Genomic DNA, 26,901 nt, shown 5'->3' with positions numbered 1-26,901 from the left:
CCTGGAGAAAAGGATGTTTTTCAGCCAGCCAATGAAACGAAGGTTAATGTGTGAGTGTGCTTCTATGCCTGTGAGGACCGGGTCTAGAAAAAGATGTTTTGACTTGGTGCAACTTGACGCCATATTGAGCTAATAAAATAACCAAAGATTGGGATTTATTTTGCTGATGCTAAAGACTTTTTCTGATACTATATTTAAACTAGTGCTGTCAATTGATTGAATAATCAATTAAATGACAGTAGTGTCCACTTCAAATTATTATTATATTTTTTTTGCAATGTTTACCTTTGGAGTTAAATTTTAAATCATTTAAAACAAGTGTTGTTATCCAGTATCTGTTTTTTTCCTTCTCAGGCTGATTCCTTTTTGTCGATATCATGACACCAGCCTTCACCGATGTTCACAAAAACGGTACGAAGCACCACCAGGAGCCGGACGCTGTTAAGGCAGGTGTTTTATTTATGTTTCACCTATTTCACCTCGCTGTTTTAGTGGATAGAAACCAGATCCCCTTTTTCAAAAAGAAGTGCCTTCAGAGCATTTTTACATATTTTTTTTTATGTTATAAGTTTGACCGAACACACATTGGTTACTAATATTTGTTCTGCATAATGTCTTCGTTTATCACTCACAATGAGGTTTGTACAAAGACTTTAAATCAATTTCCATAAAAAAAACGTAAGACAAAACTTAAAAATGTGGTTAAAAAGTCAAAAGGATTTGATCTGCGGTGGAAAATTTTTATAACCAAAATGTTCCGACTTGTTGCAAAAATGTCCCATGATGACATAAATGAATACATATTGCGTGATTTATAAAGTTAAGTGCAAATTTAAAGCAAACCCCCCCCCTCATCTTTAACTGAATTTTCTCAATTAGGTATTATTGGATCATGGTTTTCTAAGGTGTTGAAGATATAAAATGAACTCCTGTGTGCAATTTTATGTTATTTCCACATATAAAATACTTATTTTTATTCTTGAATTGAGACACTTTTTAAAATTATCCTTTTAATTCTTAAAATATCCTTAAAATTAGCAGGTAAAATATCAGACACAGAAAATTCAAAGTACAATATGTTTTATAAATGTCATTTATGTAACAAATGTTTAAATACAAACAATTTATAGACTTTGTGCGCTTTGAGAGACAATAAAATCATAGTGAAGGCACATGGCATACATTCATCACAGCATAAAACATTTACACCTGAAAAACGTTGAAGAGCATCAGCCAGCATGTAGAAATAATGTTCTCCAACAGAAGCATGAAAAGAAAATGGAAAAAATAAAATAAAGTAAAACTTCACGTTTATTCTATAATTTTTAAATGTTTGTATGGAGGTCCAAACATGCCACAATTCGCTAAAAATATAAATAATTAAACATTACTTGGTCAATTCATAAACAATTTTTAGAAATCATTTACTTAAAAAATAAACAATAAAATTCCTTAATAAATTAATAACATTTCCAAATGAGGTGCTGCAACACATTTTGAAATTACACTTGTGGGTGGGACTAACAGTATTATTATTTAAAAAAAATTAAATTAAATAATTTAACAGGATTTTAACCCTTCTTCAAATACTAATTTCATAAATTCTGTATTTTCTTTAAGCACTTACTGTTTTATTTTATTAAATCTTGACACCTTTGATACCCCATAGAGTAGCACAGAATTTCGAATGTTAAGAATAATTGTTCGCTTTAAGAAACAACTTTCACCAAGTATATTTTATTTATATACCTTAATAAAACCTCCGTAGGTGAACTGCAAACAAGCGTAGTGAATAAAAGAATAATCAGTTAAAAAAAAAAAGATCAAATCAAAAAGCTGAAAGCTTGTAAACATCAGTGACTACAGCTTGTAGACAGTGTGATCACCTGAAAACAAAATGAAAATAAAATTAGGGCAGCAGGAGTGCTTGAGGAACCTTTAAAAAAAGGTGCATTGTGCTTCTGATGTGGCTGAATGTGATGATTATTACTAAGCAATATTTGTCTAAATATGTCATTTATACAGTAAAACATAATTCCCACACTGATGGCAGCATCATGCTTTAGGGAGTGTTTTTTTCTTTTTTCCTCAAATATCCGATCCAGAATAACAGCAGAGGCTCGTTGAAAGGTATTTTTGTTTATTAAATTTCAGCATTTGCGTCTCAGATTTTTTAAAGTTGAAAGATCAAGTCTGTATTAAATCAACACGGGACACATTTCGGTCCTTTTGAGATGCAAATGACGGGGCTCAATAGAGTTGATTATGTTTCTTATTGATTTGAAAAACCAAATTAATCACTCATTGGTCACGAGTCATGACTCGAATCTCTACTGACCAATCAGAAATAAGCTCCTGAAACATTGGTAGGAAGTATTAGCGTATAACGGATGAAGACTGGGAAGAGTGCAAAACTTTAGATATGAAGCAAATGTGTCTCTTTGCATGTAAAATAATCGCTGAATACTACAAACTGCTCATTTTAATGTCTGCAACAACTTCGTTCATCTGAAAACAAGTCAAGCAGAAGAACTGTATCATTTTTGGTATAAATGAAGATACTGCACACATTAAAAATGTACTTAAAGCTGTTTTAGTGTCGGAACAATAAGACCTTATAAGATAATAAGATAATACATTTAAAGAACATATAAAATACTGATGAGCCTCTGTAGGGTCTAACCTTAACATGAAATTGATTTTAGATGTTTTTATGGCTAAAATTCCTAATTCCTCTTGCCTTAGAACACAAATCTGACTGAACATATATCGTTTTCTTGAAGTCTACTCATATATATTTTTTCTCTCTACGTTTTATAATTTTTATCTGTTGGACGTATCATTAAAAACAAAGGCTGACTGACGTTCCTGCCCATGATTAGTGGATGTTTATTTATAACTAGCTGCAGTGTGAAACTCCACAAATGGATTCAGTACAAGGTTTATTCTAAGATGACACACATTTCATTTACTTTAATATTTCAATTAAGCGAAGCCTTTGCCCGTTAGTGTAAATAATTTGCACGTGTTAACGTCAACTTTTGAAATCCTTCCTTTTCTTGGTAGCGAACATTCAGTTTGCTGCACAAAACAAAGCCCGAAAGCACATCTTTAATCCACAATCAGTGTTGATTCAGTGAGATACGGAGTGATTCTAGAGACACCAAATGTCAAAAAGGTTTTGTGTTAAATGGGAAACATTTTTGTGAAATCGCAGGCAAAAGATTTATCTCCCGAACTTCAATCATTAGATCAGATTTCCCCTAAAAATGCAGCGTCTGATTTGGTCAAGCTCATCCCGCTGCGAGCCTGATTGCGTTATTGTGATTCAAATGGAACCATTTGCATATACCCGCTGAGGCTCAGACTCCTCCACCACTGCGGTCCACCGTCACCGCCTCTCTCGTGTCCAGCGTGGCCTCGGCCGACTTCAAGAGGATGGCCAGGCGGCTGTCAGACACTTGTCCCTTCTTCACGGCGCTCATCAGCTGCGGAGGGAAGAGCAGAAAGCCGGGTCAGACGGGGTAACCTGGCAACCTGAGGCCAGATGGTGCTCTGCTAAAAAAGAAATGATTACTGCGTTATGGTGAATTTAACACCATAACGCAGGCTATACATTTTCTTTGATTATTATTACATCGCTATGTTTAACAATCAGATGTAAAAATAATTTATTTATTATTTACAATAAAAAACTTATTTAAAAAACTTGAGAAGTTGATCAGAGGGACTTTAATGAATAATTTATCGCTGCACTTTGAAAACAAATTAGTTTAATGGAAACAAGACAATTAAAAAAAAAAAAAAATCTTGTTTTTCGATGAAAACTTTTGCCGCTATCAAAATTGGTTTATTTCACAAAACTGAAGTGGAAAGTCTTTTTTTTTCGCGTCACAAGAGTTGCATGATCAACAACCGGTGGTGGTAAAATCCACCATCAACACAAGCTACGTGGAAGACGACGACAGGAAGTAGCTGGAGGAAAATATCTCACCAACAAATGTACTCAATTGCGTTTTTTTTTTAAAATTATTATTTAATGGAAGCACTACAACTGTGAAATTGTGTTTTTTTGACATTAGCTGAATACATTTGTAATGGAAAGCAGCTTATGACTTCCTGTTCTCTGGAGATTCATTTCCTCTCTCATGAACTCTCACAGATAGAAAAAATGTGAAATCAAAACCACCTCATGCCTACTTTTAAAGTACATCTGTGATGCTGTGGGCCTGTTTCTCTGCCCACAACAAGATGACGTATCAAGAGATTAAAAATAAATAAATAAATAAATTGAGTGTCGACAGTCAGAAAGTTAAAAATGAGTTATCAGTGGGACTCTTGGTTGAATCATGATCCAGACTATTTGGAAATCAAAATTTGCCAACATGGGGAAATGTAAAACTAGAAACACGGTGGAGGATGGGTGACGCTGAGGGACTGTTTCGCTGAGATTTTAAGTACAGTTTTGTATTAATAATTGCACATTGGCTCATAAACTCATTTTGACATTTTCATAAAGGTTGGGTGAACATTAAACTAAAAACTGGACACTGATCCAAAACATACAAGACCCTTGGTCCATAGTGATAAATAAATCAAAGGTCGGATTGTTCTAAATTGTTTTGCGTGAGAGATTATGTTGCTGTAACAGAAGATATTTTTACTTTGAGGCTTTGTACAAACCTTTAATCACAGAAGCCACTATTTTAAAAAATCAGGAGAACAGCTTAATTAAAACAATTTCTAATCTATTAATTATCTCGGGTTTATTTTAATTTGCCTCCTCCACCTGCAGGCGTCTGAGCTACAGCCCAGTTTAACGGTTTGGATCTTGTTTCTAAAAGGTTGAGAACCAGAATCTGAGTGATACAATACCCTCAGGAACTCGTTGAATTCAACTTGTCCATTCTTATTGAGGTCCACCTCGTTAAGGATTTCATGGAGCGCGTTCTCGTCAATGTGGACGTTGATGCTCTACAGACCAGAGGAAAACAGATTGATCAATGGCATGTCATAAGGAAGAGAGGACAAAAAAAAAAGACTGAGGGGAAACTCACCTCTAACACTCGCTGGACATCGACGGTGGTGATGAAGCCTTTGGACTCTTTGTCAAACTTGTGGAAGCGGTTCTTGTACCTGTGAAACAGCTCTTAATTTATGAAAGCACATAAAAACAATCGGGCTTTAGAAAATGAAAGAAAATGGACGACAGCGGTTACCTCATCACGTCCTGGTAGTCCAGGTGGATCTCGGATGACTTTATGAGCCGCTCCGATCGAGATCTGTAGCCCATCTCGTGGTACAGAAACATTTTTGCTGCTTCAAGTTCCTCCTGGATTTTCACATCAGAGACAGAACTTCCTTCAGTCTAAATGAAATCAATCGTTCAAAAGGGACAGCACCTCTCCGTCACATGGCCCATACCGTCCTCTTCTCCTGACTCCAGTTAAGCTCTTTGCCCATGATTTGGACAATCCTCGGGAGAGCTTCGTCTGCCGCCTGCACATTCAGGAAGCCAAGCCGTGTCCGTCGCGCCATGACGTCGATGGCGGTGCAGGCGTACTCCTTGATGGCGTACAGGACCTGGGAAAGGACGACAAGGTCTCAGACATTCCCAGGACGTGGAACCGGAAGGATCCCAGTCTGAGCGACGGTTTTACCTCTGCTTCGATGTAGGGAAATTCAGACACCAGACGTTTCCCAACAATCGGCCACCTTTGGCCGGTAACCTGAGCCATTTTGGCAACATCAAATGCTTTGCCACCATATGCTGTAGCCAAATGTTGAGCAACCTGTGGCAAATAATTAGAATTATACACAGAAATTCATCATTTATCACACCCTGACATGCATTTCATTAAGCTAGCTCCAGAATTTAATGTAGAATCCATATAATATGTTTTTATATTTAATATACTATTTGGTCTCCCTTACAAGAAAGATCGCCTATATGTTATTAAATAAAGGCACACCCTTTATTTAAGGCTTTTCAAGAACTTTCTTCAAAGTTCTTGAAAAGCCTATAAGTTACAAACTCAAGAAATTTGCAAGAGCTGTAAGTTTGTTTTTAAATTATTGATAATCTCAAACATAATGTCTATTACACTGGTTGCTTTTGCTCTTTCTATAGGAACTCTACATAAAAGAGTTCCTCTGGGCTCTGTCTTAAGACCCCTGCTCTTCACTTTCTACATAAACAATCCTTTTGATAATTGAACAAATAACAACATCCCTTTTTATGTTGATTTTTATGATTATGCAGAAGGAGTTGTCTAAACCTCTTAAGATCAGGATATTTTTGAATATGCTAACGCTACATTGTTGTTCTTGTATGCATATTGCTTACGTACAGCTCTTCTGGAAAGCTTCCAGTTCCAAAAATTCCAACTTTTTCTTAAAGCACTTGGAAATTTTCTTTAAAAACATACAAAATATCCCTTAATAACAAAATGAAACCTTAACGAGCTTAATCCATTTTATTGGCAACATCGGTAGATTTGTTTTTTGTAAGATGATCAGTTGGCAGTACGTTTGGATTTTGGCTGAAGTGGCATGTTTCAATGAGCGAATGCGTTCTGGCAGGACTCTAAATCAAAGTTCATCTTTTATAAATTCGTCAAAGATGGGATCCTCCTGCTACTAATGCTAACGCCAAATTAATGCATTTTATAGTTTGCCGTATTCAGCTGATCAATTTCACATCTTTGCAAATGAACAATAAATGACGGCGCCGCTTTATCAGTGAGGTGTCGTATATTTACAGAACACAGGGGCCTATTTGCTACTGAGATGGCTGACTTGCCGATCATGTGAAAGGTCAAACCCTGTCCAAATATCTGGTGACCTTTAGGAATTTTCCTGAGAACACAGCAGCTGCTACAGGAGCTTTTAATGAGGGGGAAGTTTACTGCAGGCTCTTTTTCTTCATGAAACTATGGTCTGATGCCTTTAATCAAAACAACTGGCTAATTATTGCAGATGCGACTCCAATCAATGTATCCTTATATGAAGGTATTGATGAATTGGGCATCTTTCATTGCATTTCTGCATGTGGAACAAATGTCAAAAGAAGCTTTAATGTCAGCTCCAGGACTGCTGCTGGAGAAATGTCTTCAGTCTCACTCAAACTCTTGGCATGACTGTTTTCTAATGAGCATCTTTAGGAGCGGTGGGGATTTTACCCCTGGAAAACAATCAGAGCAATCTCAGTTTGACTTTGCAATTTAAAGGCTTGAAATTGGGCCTCTGTCTCTTTAAGAAGCTTGTGCTCTTTCTGAAGCTCCACCTTCAACTTCATAATGTTTCTCCAATAACCCTTTAACGTTTTTAAGAGCGCTGTACTGAGTAGTTCCTACGATAGGCGCAGTTCCACCAGGTGCTAGTTGCTTTTTTTCTCTGAATTCTGACATTAAAGTCAACTCTTCGAAGGTTTGCCAAATCATTAAATGAAAAGGAGATGTACCTCCTCCTCCAGGCCGTAGTCCTGTACCAGTCGGATGTAGAGAGTTGGTGTCCAGCCCTTCGCCCCCTCCAGCATCAGTCCCACCGTCCTGCATGGTCTGGCTGGGAGGTGGAGGAATTTTACTGCTGCATCTATTGTCTCCTGGGCCATAGCGCGGTAGGTTGTCCACTTCCCACCTGTACACACAGAATGCTGCATCAGAGCAACTGATTGTGTCTTGAAGGGTTTTGAAGCTGCGTGGTGGGCCGAGCTGACCTGCGATGGTGATCAGTCCGGTGTCACTGATGCTGACAACGTGGTTCCTGCAGATGGACTGGGTGTCTTTGGAGTTGGGATCAGTCACCAGTGGGCGGATGCCACTCCAAGCCGCGAGCACATCTCCTCTCCGCACTGAACACAAAGCGCAGCTGCGTTTTTATTCAGTGGACAACCAAGGAGGCATCAGAAACATGAGCCGAGTCCGGTACCTTCCACATCTGGGCTGAGGTAGTTGCGCACCTCCCTCAGGATGAAGTCAATGTCATCCTCCCTCGGTATGGGGTGGGCTGTCACATCAGTGGGGGTGTCGGTGGTCCCAGCGATGGTCATTTTCTCCCAGGGCAGGAAGAAGATGACGCGGCCGTCGCTCGTAGCCGGATCCAAAAGGCCCATACTGTCGGGGCTGAATGGAAGAAGGTTTGAATATTTTTTAAAGCTAGAGCTTGTGAAAGAGAAGACAATGTAGCATAAAGGATGAGGGAAGGAGGAAGGAACGTATATGAGGGGGCAGAGTGAGGTGAGCGCCAAAGATGAAGAAGAAAATTAGGTGGTTGGCATTTGTGTTCAAAGGGCTCGCACTCCCTCAGGTTTTGCTCAATAAGCTGAGCTGAACTTTAAAGCCTCCCACTTCAACAAAACCACTCTATTGCTGAGCTGCTTCTCAACCTGAGAAGATTGTCCTACACCTGTAAGTGAAGGTCAGATTATAGTTTAGCTAGCTCACTATTTGCAGACGGGGAATGGGAAAACACAGAGGAACAAACAATGAACAGGTTAATGAATATGAAACAGCATCAAAACCTTAGTTTTTACACCAGGCGTTGAGTTGCGTTTCCATGGTACCTGTAGTATCCCGGCATGACGATGTGGACACCTGCACTTGGCTGGCAGATCTTGGCAGTCTCCTGCTTGTCCATCTGCCTCAGAGAGTCGGTGAAGGGTCCGGTGGCGTTGATCACACATTTGGCCCTCACGTCAAACTCCTTCCCTGGAAAACAAAGCCATCATTTCCAAACATCTTAGTGAAAACCCTAATGAGAAATCAGTTCTAGGACCGACTTAGGAGCCCTCACCTGTGAGGACGTCTCTGCAGTGGGCGCCGCACAACTGCTCCCTGCCAGTCTTCTGGTTTTTGGTCTTCAGAAGGTGAACCACCTCAGTGTAGTTGGCAATGGCCGCACCGTGGCGGGCGGCTGTCAGCGCGATGGCCAGGTTCATCCGGGCGTCATTGTGTTGACCTGATGAGGACAGAATGATGATGCTGAATGTGGCCAAGTGTCAAAAACTCAAGACCCTAATGGAAGACAGATGCTTTATTGGTAATAGTCTGATTGTACAAAGGGCAGAACTGAGGTCCAGGAAGTGAAGACCCACAAGCAGGAAGATCTTTTCTCTTGGTTCTTCAGAGATTACTGGTTTCTTAGTGGTACGGTTTCACACTGATGACAAACGTGTTGTTTTTTTTTTTTGTCCTGTACACAGTCTTTAATAATGAAGTTTTGTTTTGCACTTTGTTGGAGAACAAGACATGCCATAAGACATCAGATTCATTGTGAACATGTTTACTTTAGAAAGATTTGTAAGAATAATAACCAACGCGCCGAAAGAAACAAACTATTGAATTGCTTGGGTCTTCAGACCAGGTGTACCTTCAGCAGACTTAACACACTACATTGGCATTATAAAGGCAAATGTAGACACACACCAAAGGTAATTCAGTGAGAGGATTACATGTTTGCTGTCCAGTTTCTGCGAGAGCAAAACGAAGCTCCGTTGTCGGCGGCAGCAGGAGGGAGAGAGAGAGAGCTTGTCGTTCTGCCAGACCACCACGACGCTTCTCCTCAGCGCCGGAAGAGAAGGTCAGGTTTCTAAATGTCACGGGCGTGATTGTTCCAGACGGAATAATTGGAGAAAAGACGCTCCGATCCTCCACCATCCTGCGCTACCCCCTCCCCTTTCCTCAGAGCATTTGATGGAGGGGGGAAGAATATGGAAATCAAACATAACCTCAACGAGGAATCAGTACTTCTGTCTCTGTTCTCTTCTAAAAGCTGACTAACAGGTAAAATAAAAAGATTCTAACAGAATAAATGTGACTTTGTTTTCAGCGCAGGAGTTTTCTTATGTTGCGTTAGATGCACAACATGTGCTTGGTCCTCTTTGTCCCCCCCAAAAAAGGAACATGCAACCTTTGTTGCCTCCCACCAACCTGTCAACATTTTTTTCAGAGCCAGTGGAGATGGTAAATCAGGATGTTTTCGTCTTTAACCTCCTTTATGGCTTTATTCAGAAAATCTCTGTTCATTTTAATATCTCTTGACAAATTTACCATTTGACAAAAAGAATTAAGTCTCATTTTAGTTTTGTTCCCATATATAACATAAATACTGGCCCAGGATTTATGCTATAATGATTAAAAAAAAATGCTCCACTTTATTTCAACATAGGTCTAATTCTTCACACATTCCATAAAGGATACACTCAATAAACAAAGGTATGACAGAACACAATTTTTAGAGTATTTTGTCTAGCTATGAATAATTTTGTTCAGTTCTGACCAGTTGCAGTATTTCAGGTCATCAATAAGAGCTGAAGGTAGTTCAGAAAAACAAAAGGCATGGATGCAGGTAGGGAATGTTGATATAAACAATAAGATATGTAAACTATCAAACCCATATTAACCCTGTTGAGTCAGATTCAGCTGCTTTTTTATGTTTACATTAAACTACAAAAGGTGACAATGGGAAAAGGAGCCTTTACTCACCATCGTAATAGACGATGGCTCCTACCAACTTGTCCTTGTTCAGCATGGGGAAATACTCCAGAGCTTTGGACTTACTCAGGAGATAGCTGCTCTTTAGGCAGTGGATCCCAGCCACCACGTCATACATCTTTATTCCTGCCCAATAGTAAGGCAACTGCCACCATCTGGAAATTAAATCCCGTTCTAGTAAAGATGATAGACATAAACAAGTGGTTTGTTGTTTCGGATTTGGACTCTTACTTGTACACTGGAAGCATGATGGGTAATGGCGCTGAAAGATGAGGGGCAATCTGTAGCAGGTTGGCTCGCTCGTGCAGCGCCTCCTTCACCATCATGTACTGAGGTGTCCGTACATAACAAGCAAAGTGAGACGATGCATAAAAGAGGAGCAACAAAACCAAGAGCAAGCAAGATGTGAACGAACCTGTTCGTAGTCTAGCTTCATGATGGCCTTCTGTAGGTAACGCACTCCGCCGTGGATGAGCTTCGTACTCCGGCTGCTCGTCCCCGAAGAGAAGTCGCTTCGCTCTACAAGGGCAGTTCTGAGGTCTGCAAGGTAAAGAAAGACTTCATCAAAGTCATGTTTGGTAGGCCAGGCAGAAGAGGTCCAAAAGCAAAGAAGAATGTTACTCCGGGTGACGGCGTCTAAGGCACATCCGGCTCCTGTGGCTCCTCCTCCGACAATCAGAACGTCAAACTCCGGAGTGTCTTGCAACGCTGCGAGTTGGGCCTCCCTGGAGGGAAGCTCATTCGCAAAAAGGACCTTCAGTTCTGCTTCGGCTGCCACGCGCGCCAACTGAGCCTGGATGGGACACACAAGTCCAACCGTTTGTAAGTGCAACCACATTGATACCTTTTATCTTTAATAGTGGTCTCTATTCTAAAGATGGTACAGAAGAAGAGAGAGCAACACTTTGCTTGAGATGCTCTGAAACATTATAAGCACACTGCAGGTACATTATTGTGGCATAATCAGCCCTTGAGTTGACGTGATGTAATGCATAATGACTTGCAATCATTTTCATACATTATGAATTTGTTTTGGTTGTGCATTGAGACTACTCGGCTTCTGAGCTCCACAAATTTGAATTATTAGCGAGTGGCAAAAGTTTGTGAACCTTTGAGTTTAGTCGTAACCTCTGCTAAATAGGTTCAGGAACTTTGGCTCAATGCTAAAAATCTTTTACCTTCCAGATCTCTTTTCAATTGAAGTTGTTGATTTCCAAAACATAAATTTAAGATCATCTTCAGGGCTTTTGCCATGATGCTTTTTTCCATTTACCAAGTAAACCAAGAAGCTGCAAAACAGGCTGTATCATGGTCTCACCACCACTAGGGATTACAGAATGGTCCAGTCCTAATACACTCCAGTGATGCAGAACACATTCAGTAATGAAGAATTCATTGTACCAAATAAGAGAAACAGGCGCAAACCATGACACCACCACCATGTTTTACAGGCTGAATCTAGCTACATTGCTTGGAAATAGAGCTTTCTTCAGCCTTCTCAGTTAAACATCACACTTTTGAGAATTTTGGACTAAAGTCTGTAGTTTTTATCCTGGCCATAAAACACTGGACCCTATTTTATTCTAGTGGAGGTTCAAAGACTTTCATTGTTGGCATGTATTTTTTAGATCAGTGGCTCAAGAAGATTTGTGGGATGTGTTGGGGGAAATCTGGTGCCAAGGTAGATACCTAACACTACCATGCCTGACTTGGTATATTACAGATTGGTTTTGTTTATAAGGCAGGCTGTTCACGTTGTTCATGAACAAGATGTGTAACCACGGCTGTAACCACGGTGTCTAATTCAGGTGCCTCAGGGCCTCAAATATACTTTATTTAAAGCTTGTGGTTCTATTTATGTTGGAGCAGTTTGCAGCTGAGTGTGAATGAACTAGTAAGATTCCTCTAAATCTGAGGTCATGGATCTCAACAGGAAGAAAGGCGGATTGTTATCTCAAAGTCTTTAAGTATCTTCTTGTATTGCTCATGAGTCACAGGTGTATGGTGTGGTAGATGGATTGTCTTACCTACAGTAAAGAGAGGAATACATTGCTCTGTTGTGCATAAAGAGCTAAGCTAAGAAACAAAACTCTGCTTTAATTAGCAAAGACATGGACATTAGTTTATAAGAATAGTGCAACTTCTCCTTCATGTAGTAAGGATTCAGTTGAGGTGGATGTAAGCAGGATGCTTACTGGATGTCTTCCTTTGAAGCTTGTTTAGCATGTCCCACTTAGATGGTTGAATGGATGGATTTGATGCATCTATGGTTGGATGGAAATATTGATGGACTTTATTTATTTATTTCTATAGTGCCGATTAACAACAAAGGTCGTCTCAAGGTACTTTACAAATCTGATGGATGGATGAACTATTGATGGATGGTTGGATGATTCTGGAGGTTCACATACTTTTATCAATGAGATATAGCTTATTTAGACAAACACATTGCTCTTTATAATTAGATGTTTATGATTATACTTGGCTAAATAAAGGTGTAAAAAGGTATAAAAATGAAATAAGTGAGTAAATTCTGATGAATTTCTAGATGGAAGGAGAAAACAAAAATCATGCAGACCTCAAAGGCTTCAGTGAACATGTTTCTAAGAAGCTATGATTGGTTCAAAGGCCCATTTTCTGTGCTTATAATGTTTTCCATTAGATTCAGTGAGCAAGTGAAGTGTTGCTGAAGAAAAGCCCGCCACATTCAGGATTAGATTAGTGACAAAGAAAAGTTAGGAAAGTGCGGAGGGGTTACTTTGTGGCTGCTCCACCATGCTGCTCGCTTTCACACATTCCAGACTAAACACCACTGTTTGATTAGCCAGATACTTAATTTAAAGAAATAATCACAGCTACAGTAGAAGAATTTCATATCTAATGAAATATTTATTCACCTTTCCGTTTAGCAGCTCAGGCTAAATGATTGCATCAAACTGCTTTGAAGCCAGCGCGCGATTTGACTTGCAAATAACGACGGGCGTTTGTAATTTAGGTCTCGCCTATGATATAATCATTGTCTCTTTTCGCTGATGCTCGGTCACAGAATGAAGCGCCCGCACCGATAATCAGGTTAAGTCGGAGGACGGCGTGTCGAAGCTAATGGCCAATCGGACCGCTTTGAAAACTTCCGTGAGCCACATGCCCCGATTGAAGGAGACAAGACGGACATTCAGCTCATCAGCAGTGCAATTGCAGGAATTAGAAGGCATGCGTGATTACAAACTATTTATAAGATGGTCGGATTTCATCAGGGTGGACTTCTTGCTTACCAATCCATGCTTGGGTGGAGAGGATGGCGATGGCAAAGAGAGGATATTATCCCACCAGGACACAAAACAGAAGTTCAGGTTAGGTTTGAGGCGACCAATAAGGTCAGGAATCTAAAGATATGTCTCATCTAAACTAAGCTGCTGGAGCTCTCTGTGTGGAGTTATGTATACCTACGAAGACGTTGTTGTCTTCAAGGATCGCCAGGCCTTATAAACCTAAACTGTCTTCCAAAAGTATTGATACCGCTTGACCTTTTTTCACATTTTGTCAAATTATAACCACAAACCTTCAATGTATTGTAATACATGATTTTTTGTCAACCTGAACACAATGTTTCTAGTTTGAGACGTGGTGATGGCAGCGTCATGAGTGACACATTTTGTGATACGTTTTAAATTTATTTGTGATTTGCATTCAGTTGAATCAACTGAAATCTGTGCACCTTGAAAAATATGTTTTTGCTTTAACAGCTGCCACAATTTATCATTTAGATTTAGGTCTAAACTTTGACTTGGCCATTCTAACTCGTAAATTTGTGTGGATCTAAACCATTCTATTGTAGCTTTGGGTGTAAGTTTAGGGTCACTGTCCTGCTGGAAAGTAAACCAACCTGTTTTTCTGACCCTGTGGTAGAAAATCATCCCCACAGTACGGTGCTGTAGAGACGACAGAGTCTCGTTTGTGTCCCTCCCGATCTCCTATTTACTTTATGAAAACCATAGCAGGACCGGTTTAGTGTAAAAAAAAAGAAAACAAGAGTAAAAAAATTTCTATTTTGAGGATGTAAGATAACTGGTTCCAACAGTAAAGTTCAACTGAAATGTGCTGGAGTTTGTGGTTGCACTGCGACAAAATGTGGAAAAGTTGAAGGAATACAAATACTAAGGAAGCGTAGCTTGTTGCTACCAAAACACATGTGCACTGTTTCTTTGCGCTCTTCTGTTATTTCCTCTGATTTTCACCAGCCAATCAAAAACAAGAAAGCGAGGAGAATTTGGGTTTAGACAGATTCACACTGAGGTTTAATCAGGATCAGGAAGCTCCATAGGATGACATATTCATCTACATCTGGGAAAGAAGCTGAATGGAGGTTGAGACTCCCACAGGTCCGATGACCTGGTGATAAATTCTTACAGCAACAAACCTAGAATCAAGTTAACACATTCCATAATCCAGACTGTACTTGCCCTGCTGGCAGAAAGGCGCCTTTATAGAAGGAGAACATTCCTCTCTGATGAGAAGAGCCAATCAGAACAGAGGCTTACCTGCGTCCTCCTGTACTCGATCAGCTGTGACAGGCCGAAGACCGTCGTGACCGCCACACCTCCCACCACCGCCGCCTGTTTCAAGGCTCTTCTGAACGCCATGAGCCCTGCAGTGGAAGAAGCAGAAACCAAATCAGATGTATCACCTTTGTGTTCATCAGGTCTGACTCCACTTATGAAGTAAAAGCAAGAAAAACCATGCCAAACATTCATTATTTTAGTAGTATGCAGATGTTCTCCTGGTGTTTAACTGATGGTTGAATGCTACAAGTGTTATACAGCTCTTTGAACAAAAAAAAGACAATTAATAGTTTTTAAAAAAAATGAAAGTATGAAATTTGCTGTCATTTTTAAAGAACCACTACTTTATGTAGTCACCAAAAAAGACAAAACAAAACAAAAAAAAAGAGTTAAAAATAAATAAATAAATAAATCTTCCCTGAAACTGGACACAGAAACCAGGGAGTCACTTTCCATATTTTCATACGTGAACCTTAACAAGCAGAGGATGATGGTGGAGCTGCTGGACCTCAACTCCCAGCAGGGGGGTTGGTATGAAATAATTTGCATAGCTGCTGTAATGCAGTTAGGATGCAGGTTTCCAGGGAACGCCACACACAGAGGCAGATTCTGATGCATTTTAATAAACACAGCCGCAGATGGCTCAAAATGTCAGGGAGCAGTCTGGAGAAATGTATGACTTGGTACAAGCAAAAAGAATCTCCGTGCCACTTCTCAACGTGTAATGAGGTAATTTTAAGCTTCTTATGCATCCAACTTTTGAGAAAAGAAGAGATTTTGGTTTTTGTTTTTTTGTTTTTTACAGTCCCATAAACTGATTAGTAAGCACAAAAAAGTTTTCATGCACCTTCTTTTGAAACGGATCAGATATGAAACTGTTCTTCAACGTGTTTGTACTCATGGTGACTGTAGGGTAGGGTTAGGGTTAGGGTTAGGGTAGACTTTTAAAGCCTCAACACATTTGAATATCTGAAAGTGAAATTATCTCCATACAAAAGAAGGATTCTGGGTAACGTCTTGGCCTGACTAATTCCAAGTAGGCAACTAATGATCAATTTAGTTATTGTTTCATCAATTTTCGGATGATTAATTGATTAATTGCATTAAACTTTGGAAGATTCTGGAGATTTTTCAGCTAAGCCCTTTTAGTGTATTAGACATACACTAAAAGATACAAATAAACACATTTTAAATAAGAAAACAAACATTTTATAGCCTAAAATGCAATAAGATAGAAGTTTTTTTTTATTGTTTGCTGCAGGTGCATCCTTTGCTGCAAATGATCAAGCATTCACTACAGTAATGCTACTGTCAGCAGGTGAAAAGCTCAGTCCTTTCACATCCCAGTGACACATCAGTGTAGGGCAGACTAAGATTTTTTCAGCTAAGGCCTTTTTATACATTTTTTATGTCTGTTTTGCTTTATTTGCTGCTTTGACTGTATTGTTCTCTCAGCAAACAGCCTGTTTTTGGCTCTGCGTAGTCCAGTTAACAATTAGTTGATTACTAAATTAGTTGACAATTAATTCAATAATCAATTAATCACGATTAATTGTTTCAGCCCTAATTCAAAAGATTAAGTTTTCCTAAATGTAATCTCACACTCCCCCCACCTCTCTGTACTTTCTGATTCGAATACACAAAAATGAAAATTTATGGTGGCAGATATTTCAACTGTTAGGCTTTAAAGATGGATGGATGTGCCATTCTTATTCAGCCTTTCCTTAAAATACTGAACTGAAGTGCATTCTCATTTTGATCCAGCCAATGTCAGAAACCCTCAAGCTCATAAGAAACTCAACTTCTTAACTTTCTTCTTCTACAGCTATGTCCAGACATCACATTAAAACCCATTTGAAGCAGAATGCAGACTACAAACTTTGTTAAACCCTTTTGTTTTCATTTAAAGGTCAATGTAGTTGATAAAATAAACAGTCACAACCTGGATCCAGCTAAGTAAACAGATAAGCCGCTCTCAATAGAAAAAAATTTATATATTCCTGCTGATAACTAGTTAATTAACAAACCCTGGAAACAATTATGCAAGTCCATACTCTGTTAAAAGTGTCACTGTTTATAGGAACATATTAAAACATAATCGAATGTGAGATGTCTTAAGAAAAATAAAAAAGAAATAAAACTAAACGGAGAGCTGGGAGCAGCATAAACAGAGTATTTGATTTAATCAGATTCAGGTTTAGAAACAATGGCAGAAGATTCATTTGGAGATTTGTGGCACATTTTAACTCAAAATGACCACTAGAATATATGTTTTTATATTTTTAAAAGACTTTACAACATAACTCTAAATGCCACATATAGACAGCTGTAGACTACAATTAATAATGCACAAACTGAAAGGAATCGGTTAAAAACGAAGGCCGTGAAAACAGTGAATATTTTTCAACTATGTAGCTTGTGATATTTAAAGAAACTATAAAATGGTATAAGAACAATAAATATTTTAAAAAGCACATAAGTCTTATTAGCTGTTTGCCATCTTCTTGGATGCAGCAAGTATTTTGAAGAAGCTCAGATGGGATGAAATCTGAAACCACCTGAAACACACCATCCTACAAAAATGGTGAGACATGGTGGTGGTAGCATCATGCAGCAGGGATCCTGTTTCATTCAAGAGACAGAACATTTGTTTCAGTGTGGTTAAAGAAGTGGGTATGAATAGTTTTAAAGGCAATGCATTTGCAGTAATTATTAGTCACCAGAGGAGGGGGATTCCTGGATTAAGCAGTGAGCTCATGGCGAACTCTGTTTAGTTTTAACCACTTTTAGAGAGAAACGTGAGTTTATTATGTCTGTTTAGGAGCTTAATGTGTGTTAATAACTTTAACTGACTTATAACAGCTGCAGGTAACATTCGGCGTTGTACTACACTGATATATCTGTATCATGGCCACACATGAGGAAGTTGTTAAACTGTAACCTGCTGCTATGGCTTATACTATTACCCCATCATGGTTTTATTTAAAGGAGAACCAGCAGTAACTCTCAACTAAAGACTTTACATACATGGTTTTAACAGAACAAGCTGTATATTAGGGAATAAAAGACTGAATAACCGTTGAAGTCACACAGCTCTAAAAAGAAGAAGAAAGAGGTGTTGCTCTCATTTTGGCTCCATTCCAAACAAGACGGGTTTAAACGTATCCTAAGTCCGAGTATAAAACTCCGGGGAAAAAAACCCAACAGACAGTCTCCACTTACAGGAATTCTAGTGTTCCGGCTGAAAATGACGCTCGGTGTCCTTCTAGACGGCTGCTAATAAAACTGTCGCCGTTACTGTCAAGACGAATACAACCCAGGAAGCTACCTGCGTTACTGCAGAGACGTTTCGCCCCAGCCAATCAGAGCGCAGCGCTTCCAGGATCTCCTCCAATGAGATATGAGGAGAGGAGGGGCCCAGACGGTGACGTATAGGGAAAGAATGCGTAGCTCTGATCTTCCTCTCTTGGATAATGAGGAAGAGATGAGAGGAGACGCCAGCTGTCGCTTTCTCTGACGGCAGGAGGCACGAAGGGGAAAGGAAAAGCCCTCACTGTTACGTGCTGGGATTGTTTTAGATTGTGTGGGAACTTGTATATGTCAACAAATCTCTCAAATCCCTGGGATCCAGATTCCTGTTACATTGTAACCGCAGATTAAAAACAAAATCTAAGTAAAGGCAAAGTTGAAGCTCAGGAGATTTAAAAATTCACTATCATCAAACGTAACCTCGCAGAAGAGACGAACAAAAAGCATAATGGGTGTTATCTAATTTAACCAATGTAATTATTGCTAATATATTATTAACGTACTGTAATGTTGTTTTGCTAATTAATTAATATTCAAGCAAAGATTGGCCCAAATCCTGTTTACTTATTATATATAATAAGTGAACAGGAATTTCACTTATGTGAACGGGAATATATATATATATATATATATATATATATATATATATATATATATATATATATATAAATTCAAAAATTCCCTTCTCACTCTACATGGGTGGTCTCTCTCTCTCTCTCTCTCTCTCTCTCTCTCTCTCTCTCTCTCTCTCTCTCTCTCTCATCCTCTGAGCTCTGGTCCTCTACCAGAGGCCTTGGAGCTTGAGGGTTTTGTTTTCCAGTATCTTGGTTGAGCCTAGAACTGCACATTTCTGGACTGAGATGTCTGATGTTCCTGGGATCTGTTTTAGCCACTGCTCCAGTTTGGGGGTGACTGCCCTGAGGACCCCGATGACCACAGGCACCACTGTGGTCTTCACCTTCCAGGCCTTTTCCAGTTCCTCTCTGAGGCCCTGGTATTTCTCCAGTTTCTCGTGCTCCTTTTTCCTGATGTTGTCACTTGGTATTGCTACATCCACCACAACGGCTTTCCTCTGTTCTTTATCCACCACCACAATGTCCGGTTGGTTCTCCATTACCATCTTGTCTGTCTGGATCTGGAAGTCCCACAGGATCTTAGCTCGGTCATTCTCCACCACCTTTGGGGGTGTTCCCCACTTTGACCTCGGGGCTTCCAGTCCATATTCTGCACAGATGTTCCTGTACACTATGCCCGCCACTTGGTTATGTCGTTCCATGTACGCTTTCCCTGTCAGCATCTTGTACCCTGCTGTTATGTGCTGGACTGTCTCAGGGGCCTCCTTGCACAAACTACACCTTGGGTCTTGTCTGGTGTGGTAGATCTGAGCCTCTATTGCTCTGGTGTTTAGAGCAATAGAGGATATATATATATATATATATATATATATATATATATATATATATATATATATATATATATATATATATACATAATTTATAAGCAGCTGAAAAAAATCACAATGTTATATTTTAGTATTTTTGCGCCGTGAATACATCTAATTTGACAAGTTTGGACACCGCTGAATTAGATCAAGCATGTTCATTACTGGCCTAGTCAAAGTACAGACGGACTCATTCTAATTGAGGATCTATGGATAGACATAAAAACTGTCCACAGGTATAGTCTGACTGATGAGTAATATTAGAAATACGCATATCAAATTTGTCCGGAACGCATCACGAAATCTATTATTTTACTGACACAATGTGTAATAAACAGTCCAAGATGCAAACTCTGCTTGATTGCTACTTAGCTGCTTCAGAATCTATAACATAAACTATACCCATCCTCCTCCATCACAGAGACGCTCACTGTGCGCACACAGACCACCCTCCCACTCCGTCTCCGTCTCTGGACTTGTGCGTAAAGAGGGTTTGGCACAAGACGCCGCAGCGCGTAAACAAAAGCACATTGTCAGCGCCGCTGCTGCCCAGTCTGCCCAGATGAAGTGAGCGGTCATTCCCACTGGTCTGAACAGACAGCGGACTTCACTCGGATTAGATTCTTTTTATGATTCGGAAGCCTCGCGTGGACAAGAGCAAATTCAACCTTTTAATAGCCAATTTAGCTGAAACGTTTTCATTTAAAGGTTACAAACAGACTTTTGTTCTTCCTTCAAGCTGGAGAATCAAGAAAGGAATTAAATATTTTGTAAAACGGGACTTAAAGGTAAATTCTCGCCTAATGTCTTCCATTTTTAAGTTGCTTGGTCGTTTCAAGCATTTTGAAATCAACAAAAATATAGTAAAATTAGCCGATGATGAAATAGTTCACACACCTTGTCAGGTTTACCCTCGGTAAAGTTGAACGTGTGTGTTTTTCAGGGGTCATGCCGTGCGTCCAGACCCAGTGCAGCTCCTCGCCGCAAGGCGCCAGCCCCGCGTCTCAGAGCGCCGGCGCGGAGTGCAGCTGCGACTTCCTCACGCCGGAGTTTGTCAAGTTCAGCATGGACCTGACGAACAGCGAGCTCTCGGCTGCCTCATCCGGACCCGGTTTCGGCAACTCCGCGGACGGCTACGGCGCCGGCTATGACGCGAAGCCGCCGTGCGTCTTCCAGATGCCCGCGGTCCAGGCAGAGCTGCCGTGCGTCAAAGTGGAGGATGCGCACGGATGTCCGCGCTATCAGAACTCCCTGCACTCCTCGGATGACTTGCTCTCCTCCCAGAGCTCCGTGTATTACTACCGCGCCCCCTCGCCGCACGGCTTCCACCCGCCACATGGACACATCTGGGAGGATTCCGGCTCTCTGTACAAAAACGCGCTTTCCAGGTTTTCCCTGTTTTCTCTGAAGCACACGCCGCACGGTACCCAGAGCTTCCCCACCTGCCAGGTGAAATTTGACGTCTCCATGAACTTGGACGCGGGCGGGTGCGGGTCGCACCACCACCAACAAGGGAAAGCCCTCGGAATGGGCTTCCCTCGCCCCCTCCAGTTCTCCCACAGCCACCACTTTATGGAATACCAGAGCTCTGCCGGAGCCGCGCGAGGAGCGCTGAGCTCGGAGGGGCTGTGCGCGGTGTGCGGGGACAACGCAGCCTGTCAACACTATGGAGTCCGCACCTGCGAGGGCTGCAAGGGCTTCTTCAAGGTCTATGGACTTCCAATCTTGAATTATTATTTCTATTATTATTTTATCAAAATGTAGTTTTATTCAAGCAAAGTTCAAAAATTCCCAGAAATGATGATGCTGTTGATTTGAAATAACTGAACAAAAAAGAAAGAAAAATACCCAGAGGACTTCTTAATTTCCATTTGAAATTGGATATTATTTTCAAAATGCTTCTGACAGATGATACATTCTGTATGAAAGTGGGCGCCAACGTGCCATGAATTGCAAAGTGCAACCCCCCCACTCCCTCTTTCATCTGCTAGAAACATAATCCCAGGGCGATTCTCAAAATTATGAATGACCACGACCTGGTGTTTACCCAGACTGCCCTGTCTGCCTGTTGAATCTATTTTCCATCGCCTCAGACGGCCCAAAGGAGCAGAAAGGTCCTGCTGATGAGTTCCAAAGGGCAGCTTAGACCTTTTGTACGTTCACGTTCATGCTCGTGCAATTTGGGTTCAGAAATGAAACATTCTGTTTCCAAAAAAAATGCACCACATTCAGTAAGTAAAGGTGTTCACAGCACCGCATTGTCACCTTCCTAAAATAATGGCCCAAGGCATTGTTTTGCCAAAAGTGATTTTGGCAACAACAACAAAATAAATCAAAATCAAAATCACTCTTTTAGGAAGGTGTCGATTTCCAAGTCTATGCTTGGGGTTTGGTAGACTTGTGCCTTGAGAGTATGAAAGAACTTTCTGTCTCATGTTATTTATCTGTTTCCTTTTTTTATTGGTCCAGCGAACAGTGCAAAAAAATGCCAAATATGTGTGCCTGGCTGCAAAAAGCTGCCCTGTGGACAAGCGACGGAGGAACCGATGTCAGTATTGTCGCTTCCAGAAATGCCTGGCGGTGGGAATGGTCAAAGAAGGTATTCCCATGGCAACAGAATTCCTTCTCCAGTCCTCAAATGACACCGTCCCACAAACATTTTAGAGGTATCCCCGTCTAAATGACCTCTTCAGCCTATTGAGTTCAGTGAGGTCTGATTATTAGCCATTTCTAAGATTCAGCTCTGTTGGACTGGGGATTCATCTAAAAGTTGCAAGACAGTGAAGCTTTGTGACTGGAATTGGAGACCGCTGTAAGAATCTGCAACTTAAAAATGTTAGAAATTACTTTTTTTTTTCTACAGTGGTGAGGACAGACGGTCTTAAAGGCAGAAGAGGTCGTCTGCCGTCCAAACCTCGAGCTTTGCCAGAGTCGTTTTTACATGGCAGCACCCTTCTGAGTGCTGTGGTTAGGGCACATATAGAGTCAAATCCTTCAGCATCTCGCCTGGACTACTCCAAAGTAAGTTGCTCCTCACCAACCAGTCTTAATGTCTTGCGTTGTCAATTAAACGCATAATAAAGTCGCAGTTGTTGTTCCTTCTGACCCACAAGTTCAAGGAGAGTCCAGAGGACCTGCTGGGTGACGATGCTCAACACGTCCGACAGTTCTACGACCTCTTGATGAGATCGATGGAAGTCATTCGGAGTTGGGCGCAGAGGATCCCAGGTTTTGCCACCCTACCTAAACACGACCAAGACCTCCTCTTCTATTCAGCCTTCCTGGAGCTGTTCGTCTTGCGGCTGTCGTACAGGTAACAAATACACACTTTTAAAACCCTAAGCTGGTTTCCATGTTGCCTTCGATTTGAGTCTATGTCACTGATTTGAAGTGTTTGCCCAACAACTGGAAGGACGGGCCTAATTGTGCAACAGCCCGGCATGGTTCGCATTCACAAACACGATTTCCTGTCATTTCAGATCCAACCCAGAGGAGGGGAAGCTGATCTTCTGTGATGGGTCGGTGTGGCATCGGCTACAGTGCCTCCGAGGCTTCGGGGAGTGGATTGACAGCATTGTTGAGTTCTCCGCCAACCTGCAGAGGATGAACCTGGACGTTTCCACCTTCTCCTGCATCTGTACCCTGGCTTTACTCACTGGTGGGCAAACAGTTTGTGCACATTCAGTTGCTTCAATCTATCAGTCTTTTTTTTTGTGATTTGATCCTTTTTAAAGTATGTTTTGTTTGAAATGTTCAGGCACAAGATGCAATTTCACCCCGGTATAAAGATGAGTGATGATTAATAGCCAAAAAATAAGATTTGCAGGAGCATGATTAGCCGAGTAGTATGAAAAATCAACAGCAAGTTATCACCTTATTTTATAGATATATTGATTCAACATGTAATATGGGATTACATGTATGGGATTATTCCTTTAGGCAAGGCTGGATAAACAATTCAGGAAAATGGTTGGTAAAGTCATTAAATTGTTGAAGGGTTTGTTATCATTCAATGGAAACCCATCAACCTGAATCCTTCAGGTTGATGGGTTTTAGTAATAATGGGGGTTAAACTGGTTAAATAAATAGCTAAAAGTAAACTTAAAACCATTTGACTAAAAGGAAAAACTGATGTTTACACAAACACTTTAAATCAACTAAAAGAAATCCAATATTGATATAATAACAACAGAAAAAAAACATAATAGATTGATTCAAACCTGAAACTTGATTTTGTTTTCAGTATTAAGTATTATTGTTCATGTCCAGAATACATGGCCTACTTAGCTTTATATAGACAAAAAAATCTAACATGGTAAAAAGGGTAGAAAGTATTTTAATTATTATATTTTAATTATCTGGATATTTGGAGTGAATTATAAATTCTCAGTTACAACTTAATGGTTGTGAATATGGATAATGAATAGTAAAAGGGCATATAATTAACCTTCTAGATGTAAATAAAAAAACATATTTAGGTTTAAAATATCAAAACATTTATCAGTAAAACTACCACATTTCTCAGTGATGCATCCTATCAAGAATAACACTTGTCACGAACCCAAAGGAGAAGTTAAAATAAAATGAATGACATTTGACATTAATGTTTACTTCAGATAAATTAGAATGAAGATCAAATTGGTTAATGTGGGATGACATCAATAGTGAGTAGATATCAGTGATGTAACCAAGTTTAAGCTAATTTTTACAGTTTGAACATGCCTAAATATGGCTAGTGTATGCATACTTTTATTAAAAATTTGATCAAAATATACACATATACGATATGTGCGAAGATGTGAAATTAAGAAGTTACTTAACAAATTAAATCATCCTTAGCGTAGTAAAAATATGGTTAGCTTAAACAAGATTTGGCTAACAAAAGTTAGCTAAAGGAGAAAATGTGAAAATAACCTGGCCTTTTTTTAGACACTTGTTTATAATAGCAACATAGAAGGTTGAGGAACTCAGGTTAAAGGATAAGGGCTTTCTGAGTCTTTAAAACAGTTTATTTTCGATGAACCATTACAATTGTTAGCTAAAATGAAACCAATGACGTAGCCCACCTTGCGTTTCCAAACACGGCTTTTTTAGGTGTCAAAAACCACTGAAAATTCCACCAAACGAGTAGAATTATATTCTTGTAGCATATGTTTCCAGAAAAAATAATTTTAATATTTTCTCAGCAGTCTACAAAATAATTTCAGATCTCCTTGTGTTTATTGCTAATGCTAAATATGAAACACTCAGAGCGCCACGGGCTGAAGGAGCCAAAGCGGGTCGAGGAGCTGCAGAACAACGTGGTCAGGTGCTTAAAAGACAACGAAGCCGCCAGTCCAGACGGAGGCGGCCCGAACCGCTGGTCCAACCACCTGTCCAAACTTCTGGAGAAACTGCCAGAACTTCGCACTTTGTGCATCCAAGGCCTGCAGAGGATTTTCTACCTGAAGCTGGAGGACCTGGTGCCGCCGCCTGCTGTGATAGATAAGTTATTCCTGGACACGCTGCCATTTTAGACCTTTTTTTTTCTTTTCCTTTTTTTTTTTTAAAAAAAAACAACAGATGAAGGACTTTGACTTCTTCCTTCTGAAATCATCAGTGATTCCTGGCAGTCGGAAGTCTTTGCTTAGCATGAATACGGTTAAGAATTTCAATTCAAGTTGCTGGGTGAGTATTTGGGCCAAACAATTTGCACAAAGCTGATGAGTTTTGCCTGCAGGAAATTTGCAACTCTTCATACAGTAATTGTAAAGTGAGCACATCTACATGTGTGAACACATTTTCCTGCCTGTTCAGCTTGTATAAAAGCATTTTGATACAAAACAAAAGCTTCTTTTTTCATGCTTCTATTTATTAGTGAATTGTTAAGTAATATTAGATACAAAATGGTTCACTGTGTTCAGTCTGTCAGTCGTCTCCATGATTTAATAAAAGACAAAGATCACATTATGGTTTTTTTTCTGATTGACCTACTTTTATTCAAACCTCAGTGTATTTTGTTGAGATTTCACATGAGTGGAGCATAAATGTAAAGTGGGAGATAAACAATAATGTTTTTAAAATAACAAGCGTCATACTGTAGGCAGATTTTAATTTTTTTTTCACTGCAAAACAGCTTGGCTAGAGTTTTTAAATCCTGCCACATATTCTCAACTGGATTTACGCCTGGACTTTGATTAGGCCATTTTAAAGCATGAAAATATTGTGATCTAAACTGTTCCAATGGAACTGTGGCTGTTTTTCCAGGTTCCGAGGCTTTCTAAGCCTCTAACAAGTTTTGCTTCCAGCCCTTTATCTAACTCCATCCATCCTACATGTTCCAGCATGATGCTGCCACTACCACAATTAACTGTGTGGGCATATTCAGTGTAACGTTCAGTGTCAAATTTTCTTCCATATTGAACTTCCCAGACAAAGTATAAAATAGACTTGTATGTCAAATGAAAATTTTGAAATCACAAAATACATACAGAGGCAATTTTCAGATAATATTTTTAAGTCGTCATTTTTGTAGGGTGCATATGGGCATTTGCTCAGGGTGATATTAGTAAGGGGATGCAAAAATATAAAGCAAAAAGAAAAAATTACTCTGAACAAGTTTTCTGTTGCTTTACTATATGTGCAGTCAATACAGAATTGCCCCTCCCCCCATTGTTTTGTGTGGGTACTTTAAATCTACAGCATTTTAAAATGATTTTCAGTTGATAGGAACGACTACTGTGCACAGAAATTAAAAGATTACACAATAAGGAAAATCAAATCTATTTTTTTAAATGTGTTTGCATTCTTTTTTGTTTCTATATATGAAAAGAAAAAAGCTAAAGACATATGAATAGCCACGTGCGTCCTCAAAGCATGGATTTTTCTTTACTCCATAACGTGTTTTTAGAGCCGTTGGCTGGCTGACCTTTCTGCAGCCCCGTGGTCAGATGTGACATTAAAGACATCAGTTTCTGCTGCCGTCCTCAGAGATAAAGTCCCCGAATTCGGCAATGAGATGAAAACCAACGCAGGCGAAACGAATCGTTTCATCTGCTGCTGATCTGTCTCTTCAAAAATGGGAAAACAAAAACTTTAATAAAAAATAAAAATAGAAATA

At 39.8% G+C, this 26,901-nt stretch overlaps 2 protein-coding genes across 4 annotated transcripts; one reads left to right on the top strand and one right to left on the bottom strand.

The window, feature by feature from the left end:
• Window positions 1-1,063: 1,063 nt before the first annotated feature.
• gpd2 (glycerol-3-phosphate dehydrogenase 2 (mitochondrial)) lies at window positions 1,064-18,392 on the bottom strand. Of its 3 annotated transcripts, none has more exons than XM_088014709.1 (18): window positions 18,275-18,392; window positions 15,032-15,138; window positions 11,115-11,286; window positions 10,909-11,033; window positions 10,725-10,822; window positions 10,485-10,648; window positions 8,794-8,958; window positions 8,564-8,708; window positions 7,930-8,123; window positions 7,718-7,852; window positions 7,463-7,638; window positions 5,661-5,792; window positions 5,425-5,583; window positions 5,220-5,332; window positions 5,058-5,136; window positions 4,876-4,974; window positions 3,353-3,488; window positions 1,064-1,886 (listed from the first exon to the last, which is right to left on the bottom strand). In XM_088014709.1, exons 2-17 carry the CDS (start codon window positions 15,131-15,133, stop codon window positions 3,363-3,365), a joined length of 2,184 nt encoding a protein of 727 aa, XP_087870835.1. In that variant the 5' UTR covers window positions 15,134-15,138; window positions 18,275-18,392; the 3' UTR covers window positions 1,064-1,886; window positions 3,353-3,362. The 3 variants fall into 3 exon arrangements, with proteins under 3 accessions (XP_087870835.1, XP_087870836.1, XP_087870833.1); XM_088014710.1 differs by having other exon boundaries at window positions 3,357-3,488; XM_088014707.1 differs by having other exon boundaries at window positions 1,064-3,488.
• Window positions 18,393-20,750: 2,358 nt separating this feature from the next.
• On the top strand, window positions 20,751-25,746 carry LOC106920550 (nuclear receptor subfamily 4 group A member 2-like). The gene is made up of 6 exons (XM_088003959.1): window positions 20,751-21,509; window positions 22,272-22,401; window positions 22,666-22,823; window positions 22,916-23,115; window positions 23,282-23,460; window positions 25,053-25,746. The coding sequence occupies exons 1-6, from the start codon at window positions 20,751-20,753 to the stop codon at window positions 25,316-25,318; spliced, it is 1,692 nt and encodes a 563-aa protein (XP_087860085.1). The 3' UTR covers window positions 25,319-25,746.
• The last annotated feature ends 1,155 nt before the right edge of the window (window positions 25,747-26,901 follow it).

The sequence above is a fragment of the Poecilia mexicana genome, unplaced genomic scaffold (genome assembly GCF_051168715.1).
Source record: "Poecilia mexicana isolate PSO_F unplaced genomic scaffold, ASM5116871v1 scaffold_2, whole genome shotgun sequence".
NCBI lineage: Eukaryota > Metazoa > Chordata > Actinopteri > Cyprinodontiformes > Poeciliidae > Poecilia > Poecilia mexicana.
The sequence above is the reverse complement of the archived record's forward strand: the minus strand, read 5'-3'. Positions and strand labels throughout refer to the sequence as shown.